The sequence below is a fragment of the Biomphalaria glabrata genome, chromosome 6 (genome assembly GCF_947242115.1).
Source record: "Biomphalaria glabrata chromosome 6, xgBioGlab47.1, whole genome shotgun sequence".
In the NCBI taxonomy this organism is placed as follows: Eukaryota; Metazoa; Mollusca; class Gastropoda; family Planorbidae; genus Biomphalaria; species Biomphalaria glabrata.
The window spans coordinates 46,742,712-46,753,118 of NC_074716.1; the positions used below are offsets into that span (position 1 = coordinate 46,742,712).

General features: G+C 31.9%; 1 protein-coding gene across 17 annotated transcripts in view; it reads left to right on the forward strand.

The window, feature by feature from the left end:
- The window catches only part of LOC106078008 (androglobin-like), an 87,882-nt gene extending 77,802 nt beyond the window's left edge, over window positions 1–10,080 (forward strand). For all 17 annotated transcript variants that reach the window (XM_056032908.1, XM_056032918.1, XM_056032903.1 and 14 more), the window contains 6 exons: window positions 195–306; window positions 1,138–1,340; window positions 3,013–3,108; window positions 4,345–4,604; window positions 5,015–5,198; window positions 8,246–10,080. In XM_056032908.1, the coding sequence (XP_055888883.1) occupies window positions 195–306; window positions 1,138–1,340; window positions 3,013–3,108; window positions 4,345–4,604; window positions 5,015–5,198; window positions 8,246–8,422 (1,032 nt within the window). In that variant the 3' untranslated portion in view covers window positions 8,423–10,080. The remainder of the gene's footprint in view (window positions 1–194; window positions 307–1,137; window positions 1,341–3,012; window positions 3,109–4,344; window positions 4,605–5,014; window positions 5,199–8,245) is intronic.
- Window positions 10,081–10,407: the final 327 nt, after the last annotated feature.

Here is a 10,407-nt window from a genome sequence, read left to right on the forward strand (position 1 = left end):
TTTAAAGTGATATTTAAGATTAAAAAAATGATAATCAAAATAAATAGTTACACATTTTTTAATACCTAACATTCACTTACTAGTACTAATAATAGTACTAATAATAGTAAAAAACTAGGAATGTTTTACTCAACAAAAGAAAAACAGAAAATGTTTTATGAGCTACTATTTTATTTTTTTTTGGGTCTTGCTAGCCTCACAAATATGTTATACAAGCCACAGTGTTACAGAACAGCTGGCCACTTTCTGAAAGTGCCTGGAGATTTGTTCAAATGTTGAAAGAGATGGAGAAAAATGATTTGAAAGGTAGACATTTTTTTGTTTGCAGGTTACAGTTTTTCATTCTTAAAAGTTGATTATCAAACTTTTTTTATTATATCTTCTGCACCATCACATATTGCACAACAAGCTAGGCAGTCATCTTTTCATTACAACATTTTACAAAGGCAGTTTTGATGCATCTCACTTTAGTTGTTGATCATTGCCACTCCAATTTATTTTTCCAGTCTTTATGTTACAGGCTAAATATTATTATTCCATATGGTTTACATATTTGTGTGCCCACTTTTGTATGGAAATGTTTGAAGTGGGTGAATCTCTTGACACTTTCTAGCTCTTTTTCTCCAAGTCTGTTGCCAGTAGTGAAAAACATTGACTCAGTAGGTTATCCATTGACTTTTCTCTACATTGATTTCTATCCACAGATCCTCCTGTTCTTTTTTATCTGAGCATTTATGTCATCTGCAAAGTTTGTGATTCTTCTACCACCAAATCCTTACAGTATTTGTAATGGTGTTACAGAGGCACAAATATGTATAAGATATTGTAGTGGCTGTAAACACATCTGTCTCACCCCAACTTAGATTTTTCACCAATCTCATATAGTCTTTACATATGTGGATTCCTCGCATAGTATTTGCCATTTTGTACACACCAGAAGTAGAAAGAAGAGTGTTACAAAAGCACCTGGTGATACAGATGCTCAGCCTGTGACTGTGCACCAAGGATTGGCCTCTTTAGTCACATAAGAAGTTGGGAAAGAAATAAAATGCCACAGATATTCTAATTACCTATTCCATTAATTTTATCAACTAAAAAAAAAAATATGTCTATCAACTATGCAATTGTTACCTACAGTGAGTAACAGGCCACTTTCATCACCCAAGTTGGAAAAGACACCAATGCCAAAACAATCTTCTAAACCTAAGGTAGGCAAGGAAAAGGGGGCAAAAGAAAAAGAGAAGGGTCAAGAAAGCAGGTTATCCAGGCCTCCATCTCAAACTTTTGACCTCAGCAAACCACACTGGACCTTAAGAGTTGTCAGTGATACCTTTGCTGCTGTGAGTTTAAGCTTTTTAAAATACATTATTTCTAGATGAGGCTATTAAGAGACTATTTTTAGCTGCTTCAAGGGATGAAACAAAAGAAAGTGAAGAAAAAAATTATTTAAAAAAAATTAATAAATAGTTTGTAGATTTTTTAAATATAAATTTTAAAGTTTAAATAATGTTTGATACATTTCTATATAGTTTATATGTAGATGATTCGGTCAAGAAGTCATTTCGTCAAAATGATGTACTATTTTATAATGCAATTCATATAGTAAAATTTTAATACACTAAAGAGCCCAATCCGAGTGGCATGACTAAAGTTGTGCAGGCTGCATCTAGTAACACTATTTGATCCGAAAATTTACTAAGCTTGAATATGTTTCATGTCATTTTGTACAGTGTCTGTTGGGCTCACTAAAAATTAAATTATAGCTTTTATATAGCACTACTTTCATGCTTATAGCATGCTCAGAGCGCTAAGGTCCAATCTCATTTGTAGACCAATGGGAGGGGTTATCTGGGAGAAGATTTTTCCATGCTGCCTTTAGGCGCACAGTAAATACAACTCTGCTCAAGTCAGGTGTTGAGCCCCCTTCATGGTTAGCCAAGCCAAACCAAGTAATGTAAAAACATAGTTTACACAATTTTTCTTCATGAATGAATTTATGTTTAAGACTTTATCTAGCACATCATTTCCTTCACAATTTATATAAGTTGTTTTTTTTTTTTACTATATCATTGCATTGTAAAATAATATGTTTATTGTTAGATTTTGACATATTGCTCAGGTGTAACTATATTTACCATTGTGGTAATGCTGAGAAGGTTACAGTTAGTGGGTTTTGTACATGATTAAATATACTTTCATATAAACTATGGTGAAAAATGCTAAAGACTCTTTAGTAAATAGTATATACAGAACAGAATCCATAAAATAAGTTGTTTATATAGGTGATGGCATCATCATATAGATGAAAATCTCTGTTTCCCCAAGTGGAACTTTTAGTTTAGAAAAGAGGTAATATAGGCGGACTATTTGGCTTGGTTAGAAGTCTTTGGAGAGGTGGGAAAAGTGCTGGAAGAAATGCATAGAACTGAAAGAAGATTAGGTGGAGAAATAAAAGTTCAATTGAAGAAAAAACTACCTTTGATTGTTTGCTTAATGACCACTTTTGTATATTCGTTAATTTTTAAATAGCCTTGTATAGCACTTTTGATCCTGTACAAAGTCTTGTATGGTTATACATAACAGTGGCAACATGTCATTAGATCAAACTGTACATGAAATATGACTGTCATATGACTTTTGATTACATTTCAAATTATTGCTGAAGGCAAAACCAATCCTTGTTTAAATGCCAGAATGTTGTCTACTTAAAAATATTACAAGATGCTCAGGCTTTTTAGTTTAAAAAAAAAACCAGATTCCATGTAGGCCTACCATGATCCAAAATGCTGATCTAGAATACACTTAATGAGTTGAATCATTTCACTTTTTTATAAAAATTAAACATTTGACCAAAATGTGTAAAATGAAGTCTAGATACAATAATCTAGACCTCACATTTAAATCATTATCTCTTTTGTTGATTCTAGGCTTTTATTTTTTTTTTTATATAATTTTTTTTTTCAGTGTAAAAATGAATTGCCACTAATAAAATGTATTCATGATTTGTAACAGGAGGAGATTGAGATCAAGAAAGATACTGAGAGAGCAGATGAAATCAGAGCTATGAAGAAAGCTTGGGAGGAGGCAGAACCTGGACGAGCAGCTAAGGTACCTAATTGATATACTGGTTTAAGACATTAGTCAAGAGATCATTTGTGTTTGTCTTTGAGTCTAGCTAGTATTAAAATGGCCTATAATAGTATACTATGAAAAAAATGTGTTTCAGATGTTCCTTCAGCAATGAAGATTATTACAACCTAACCCAAATCTCCTGCTGGATGGCAAGGAGAATTGAACCCAGTGTTGACTTTGTGTTTATGTTTGTTGTTAGTATGTAGAATTATTCCCCTTGGCAAGAGAGTTCATTTTGTATTGTTGTATATAACTTGTTTTATAAGCAAGAGTGTTATTAAAGAGTCTGATGTATCCAGTCTCCAGTGTTAGCGTTGCTTACTAAGTTAGTGCTCTTTAATGTAATATTAAGATTATGAGTGTATAAGTTTTTAAGCTAACACCCATGACCAATGAGAAAACAGTCTAGAGTGCATATTACATAACCAAGCAGCCATCCTAAATATAGCCAGAGAAACCTTTGAAGTTTATTTCACATGACACACACTATTGCCTCAACCCTTTGAGGATCATTGTTTCTTTAATCAAAATAATTGGAGTCTCATAACATTGAAAGACTTTATTTAATTTATTAAATTAAAAACATAACCCACTTGTTATAATTCTTTATAATTCATCTATGACTTCAAATGTCTAGATACTAATGAGTCAAGGTGCTACTCTGTGGCTGTTCTCCTGCATGGACTCCTCTGGCTACAATGTGTGAGCAAAAATCAAGCACAGGGTGTCATCATTGTATGTACACTGAGGAAACCCTCCTCCGTGCCTCTGCACTTCATTGACCCATCTCTGCTGGTTGTTCCCCATTGTTTCCTCCCCACATTTGTTTTGTTTTATCTTGGGATGCTCCTTCAGAATGGAAGATGGTTACATCTCCTTGCCCAAACCTCCAACAAACCACAAGTTTGATCTGGCTCTCCACTGAGCTCAACTAGATTACATGTTTCATTGCAAATTTTATTTGCATATTTTGTCTTATTGTTATTTTATGTCTGCTACTTGTAATGGGCCTTGAGTGAACATAATGTTTGTTAACAATGCTCTATATAAATAATAATTATTATTCTTTTTTAAAACTGGATTGTCATTAATTCTCCATTCAATCATCTCTCCTCTTTTATTCAGGATGTAACAATTCTATCTACAGCAGTCTCTAAAAAGAGTACAAGTTTTAACAAGCTGGCATTAGTGTATTTTTGTGTATATCTCCAGGCCCTACAGTCAAGACTTGCATACCTTAATTCTCATGCTGTTAAGATAGCACAGCCTGCAGGTGAGTTAAGTGGTGGAGTGAATGCAGAGCAGCCACCTGACATGGGCTACGTCAACAATGACCAGGAATTGTTACCCCCACTGACACCCAATTCTTTGACTGATATGGTTGAATCTGAGGTCAATTTGACCCTGGAGCCCCCTAGCCTCGCCTACTCTAGGGAAGTTATTGAACCTTTAGACCTGACACCATTTATCAAGTAAGATTATTAAAATAAACTAGAGGTTTTATTTTTTATTTCACTGCTTTTTTGTAAGTCACCTACACTACTTAGTTCATATACATAACCTTACAACTTTATAAAAATAAACTTTTTTTTAAAAGGAATTTGTATTTTATAGACTAAGTTTTTGTTCATTTGCTAGTTACAGTTGTATCACACATCCGCATACTACACATTGAGGCTAGCACACATATGTCACTACGGAATGATTTTCTTTTCACATTTTTAATATAGGGAAGCATTCAGATAAAATTTTATGAGCTTTTAAAAGCATGAATAGGAATATTGGCATTAATGTTCTCGTAGTTATGATATATTTTGTATTGATGTGTTTTTGGTATAACATTGCTTTCATTCTTTCCATTAATCTCTGTTGGACTCACTAGAAAGACTCTACCAGAGCCTAAATATCTGGATGAGTTTGAGCAACAGAAACTGCTAGAGCAGCGCCAGCAGGAAATTGCAGAGTACAAGGCTTTTAGAGAGAAAGTAGAACAGTGGAGGGAGTTGGATAGACAGTTGAGGAATAAAGCCAAAATCCAACAGTTGAAACAGTGCCAGGCTTTGCAGGTACACTTCCTACATGTTGTCATTTAAATGGAGAAGTTTTGAATAAAAGTCTCATTCAGAAATGTGTTGGTAGGATTAAAAATGATCCTGATGCTCAAGTTCATTGCAGTTAACACACGATGTATGCATAGTTTAAACTTATTCAGAAAAGGTTACATTTTCGAAATAAGAAAGACTTTAATTTTTAAAATAAGATTTGAATTGTTCAAAATATGAATTTTTATTATTAATCTGATTTACTTTTTAAAAAATCCAACTAAGAACAGCTACTGACTGGGAAAAATGGAGAGATTTGGTTAAGCAAACATTCATAGCACCCTTCTTGTTAAAGAATTTTAATGACAAAAATTTAATACATGTTTTATTCATGCATTATGTAAATATTTCAAGTACAGGGAAACTTTTTAAACAAATTGATAGAAAATAAATGAAAGACATTGGGATCATGTTGTATGCAACATAAGCTTTATATTCTGGGTGATGGTGATCAAATAGTTTGTCTCTTTGGGTAAAATTGCAGCAATGAGAAATTCACAATTGAAAATTTATTTCTTAGCTTACAAAACTGGTTAAACTGTCTATGAAGAAATATCTTGAATTAAAATAATGTGCTTTTTGACTTGTTTTTCTCAACACAACATGATAACTAGCTCAGTCTGAATAGTGAAAACAAAATAATAATTGAAATATTTTCAGCCTCATGTAATGCATGATATTGTCAATAGGGATCATTAAAACAATCATTGCTTGCTGTTTATCTGTAGCTCATATTACTACGGAATTTTTATAATTTGATCTATTTAAAAAATTTCAGATAGTGTTAACTTATAGTAATAATGCTAATGTCTTCAATTCGTGAATGTAATGTTTCACATGACTATGCTAGCCCAGTTGCAACCTACATATTTGTCCACATCTGATGCAGACAAAGCCATTGTCTGCCAGGGGTCTATTAAAGTCCTATTTACATCTTCTTCACCTGTCATCAAAAAGGGCTTTTCTTTGGGCCTCAAATATGTGTTCCGCAGCCTTCTTGAGAGCTCTCCAGCTCTTTTTCAGAGACCATCTGCTTCCAGCTACTTTCCTATATACCAGTGGAGCACAAAATGGCTCCTGAGTTGAAGAATTCATTTAATATACTTCTTTCTCTCAGCAATTATTCTTTTACCATTATATAGACCCCCTGGCTTTGTCTGCATTAGATGTGGCAAAGTATGCAGGTCACAAAAAGGTGTGTTTCATCATGTGAAATACTGCACTCATTTTTAATCTTGGAAATTGTAGACATATGTTTCATATGTTCATGCCATCCTTTCTGCACTTAAGTTGAAACATCTCATTTAGGCATTCAATTGTAATATTACATTGACCTTGTAACTTAATGTTTAAGTAAATATCTTTTCAGTCTTTTATCATAGCATGCAGTTTGTGATAGCTTTATCTGCTTTGAATGGATTGACAATATTACTAAATTTGATTTCTTTTACTACTTTTACTACTAGTGCAATATAAATAAACATGTTTTAAAGCAACCAGTTGTGCTCTTAAAGTTTTCTATAAGTGAACAGTGAAACTGCTGAGAAAGGAGATGCCATACTATAGATGATCTCCTTCTGAATGAAACTTTAAAATATTTACTTAATCAGAACAAAAACTATACATTAATTTTATTTCTTTTAGACTTTGTACTTTTTTAAATTCAGACTTTTATGCTTCTTGCTTTAATGATTTTTGTCTTCTTATTAAGTATAATGAGAGAACACAGTGTAAGACTTAGAAACGCTGAAATTTTACTCTGTTTAAAATCATCTTAACCTGAAATGTTTTCTTTCTTAATACCAAGCAGCTGTCTGTGGACAGGTATAGGGCCACCTATTTTTCAGCCCTCGTTAGTTATAGGCGCAGAAAGCTTTTGACTTCATCTTTATTTTGTGACTTTGACTCTTCAGAATCAGCCGAGTCTATACACGATTCTGAGTTGGAGGATTATTAGACCAGCTTGGTAGTCTTTCTGTTTGTCTCAGTATGTTAAGTTTTCAGTTCTCAGATCCAAGTAGACAACTTTTTGTTTGTGTTCAATGTCGTCTAAGGATTTAAGTGATTAAATAGATATTACGAGAACATTAAATGATTAGTAGTATTTTTTCATAGTACTGACTCCATATTTTTTAATAATGCACTTGACAGCAATTATAAATCTGTGTTTACTATACTTTGTTTCATATACAAATTAGCTTAGCTCACTTGTTATAAGTTTTCTTATATTTCCATATATATATTATGTTATAAACCCCCTTAAACATGTTGTTTCATCTGTTTTGCTTGTTTTTATTTCTAGCTGTCTTTGAAAACAGATTATTGTAGACAAGTTCATATCAATGTGAAACTATACACTATTAATTGAGGCTTTTATTTTGTACACGAATTGTTTAGATAGTTGGTCAAACAGTTTTAGAAGCCTGTACAAATGTTCTCTAGCTGTAAGAATGGAGTCTTTTACAGTTTTTGAGTTTATTATTGAATTATAGAGTTGATTACATCAAAAGTAAAAATTATTTTTTTCATAGAAGACAAAATGTATGTATTTTATGGATTATATATTGGTTGACTATTTCCAACATTTACCAAATTACTGAAAGTTTGATTTTTAGTTTTCACTATTTAAAAGTAGCTAAAATTATTTAGTGAAAAATGACAAGTATCATGGTTCCCAGATTTCAATGTATTTCTATGGACCATTTAACACTATTCTATTATTAATATACATTGTAATCTAAATAGATCCAATACTATTGTTGTGTTTGTATAACTCAGTAGAGTTTATGAAGAAGTCATTTACTGAAAAATGGGAAGAGAGATGTTGAATTTTATTTATTTAGAACAATACTTGAAACCATAAGTAATAGAATAAAGAGGAACAAGAACTGTATCTAAAGGCATTACCTTCTCTTCTTATAGGATTTGCAATAAACTTTGTCATTCTTCATTCATGGATTCTCTGTATTAGTAGATAAAGATTACATTTTGTATATTTGCTCGTTTTTCAGGCAGCCATTGATGCAGCAAGGGAGAAAATCAACATCCCCAGAGAAGCCATCAGACAAAAATTTCTGGAAGCTGAAAAACATCGCTTGGAGGAAGAAGAAAAACTAAGAAATGCATTAAAAGCTGAACAGGATGTGAAAACAGCTAAAGCTCCAAAAAAGAGTGCCAAAAAGAAGTAAGGGATCCACCCAAAAATACAATGTTTACAGCAGATGAGCCATGAACCTGTATTTATTAAGAAGTATTTTTTTTATAAGTTCTAATATATAAATTAACATTTTCATCTACTACTAGAAGCTGTGTACTATAACTAATAAATAATATTCTAAAACTACAGGGATCTGTCTTTGATAGAGTGAATGCTTTATGATAACTTTGTTTTCTTTCCAGTTCTAGTGAAGTATGAAATTATTGTTTCATTAAATTGATACTTCAGTCTGTGATTTAATTTTTTTTTTTTAAATTTTTATGAAGTGTTTGTTTTTTATTTCAAAATTTTTCAGCAGTATTTTTTCTGAAACTTTTCCTGTTTTGTTAAATTTTTTTAAAAATTTGACTTCAAACATTTAATGATTAAAAATGTGATTTACAGAATTTGTTTGTTTCTCTTTTTTAAAAACATGTTTTTTTCACCTACATCAACATAGTAGAACTGGTTAATTTGATCACCATCAAAAACACTAAAACTGGAATCTTATGTAAGATTGTTCTTTATTGATTTCTCATCAGCTTTTAATACCATACAACTTCATTTACTTATTGAAAAAATGAAAGCGTTGAAGATTAGTCCATATATAATACTATGGGCTAATGAATTTTTGACCCGGAGACCTCAGAGGGTTAGGATAAACAATGTAATATCAAATGGACACAGATTTAAAACAGGGGTGCCCCAGAGGGCTGTGACATCGCCATTGTGGTTCATTTTGTTCACCAATGATTTTCAATCTGATAGTTCTTTTTGCTCCTTCACAAAATTCACTGATGATGTGGCTCTTCTTGCCCTGCTCTCAGAGAGTTCAGACGTAAATGAATATTTCAGAGAAATAGAACACATGAAAAATACTGTAAAGATAATTTTGTATTATTAAATGTAAAAAAAAAACAAAGAAATAATAATGGATTTTCGTAAAGGGGGGGGGAGGTGAGTTTAGGCACATCAGCACAATTTAGGCCATGTCGTGCCCTTTTTGTAGGGATAAGGAAAACGATGTTTCTGTAGCTGGAGAGACTATTGAAATAGTGCAAACTTTTAAATACTTTGGTACTATCCTAACTACATTTTACTGCAAATACTGATATCAGAAAAAAAAGGTCAGCAAAGATTACAATTACTGAGAAAACTGTCCTCGTTTAATGTTAACAAAAGGCCTTGGCTATGTTTTATCATGCTCACATCTGCAATGTTAGGTTTTAATATCACTGCCTGGTATGGCTATCTGAGCATTAAAAATAAAAATAAACTTCCTAGAATTCTAAATGCTGCTGGTAAAGTCATTGGCAAAAAACAAGTCCCATTTGGGCAGCTGTTTAAGACAAACATCCTTAAAAAAGCTAAAAAGATTTTAGAAATAAATTATCACCCTTTGGATCAGTATTTTGTGATTTTACCATCACAAAAGAGATACATGACATTGATATACACAAAAACTCTTGTTCCCCTGGCAATCAAATCATTAAATAAAAACAATCTGGTATAAACTTTTCACATGTAAATTATGAGCGAGTCTGGTGTGAATCTACATTTTGGTTTTTTATAGTTATGTTTTGTTTGGTGTAATGCACAAATTCTAAGACAAATTTTCTTATGGACAATAAAGATTATTATTTAAAGTTACATTCTTTTATCCTATCACATTTTCTGATGCAGAACAATAGTATGACAACTAATGCCAAATTTTGTTATTGGTATGGTATTTGGTTGTTGTAAAGTAGTATTGATGACAATTTTAAACTTAATTTTTTTTCTGAACTGAATTTACAAAACCAAGCAGCTTATCTAAAATTATAATCTGCATATTCTGTTACAATAGCTTTATTTGATACTCAATAGTTACATAACTGGATTTGTGAACTTTGAAAACTAATTTCATAACTGTCAATAATGTGTTAAATTTACTATTAGAAAAGATAAAAAAAAAACAAGTAAAAACACAATAGTTAA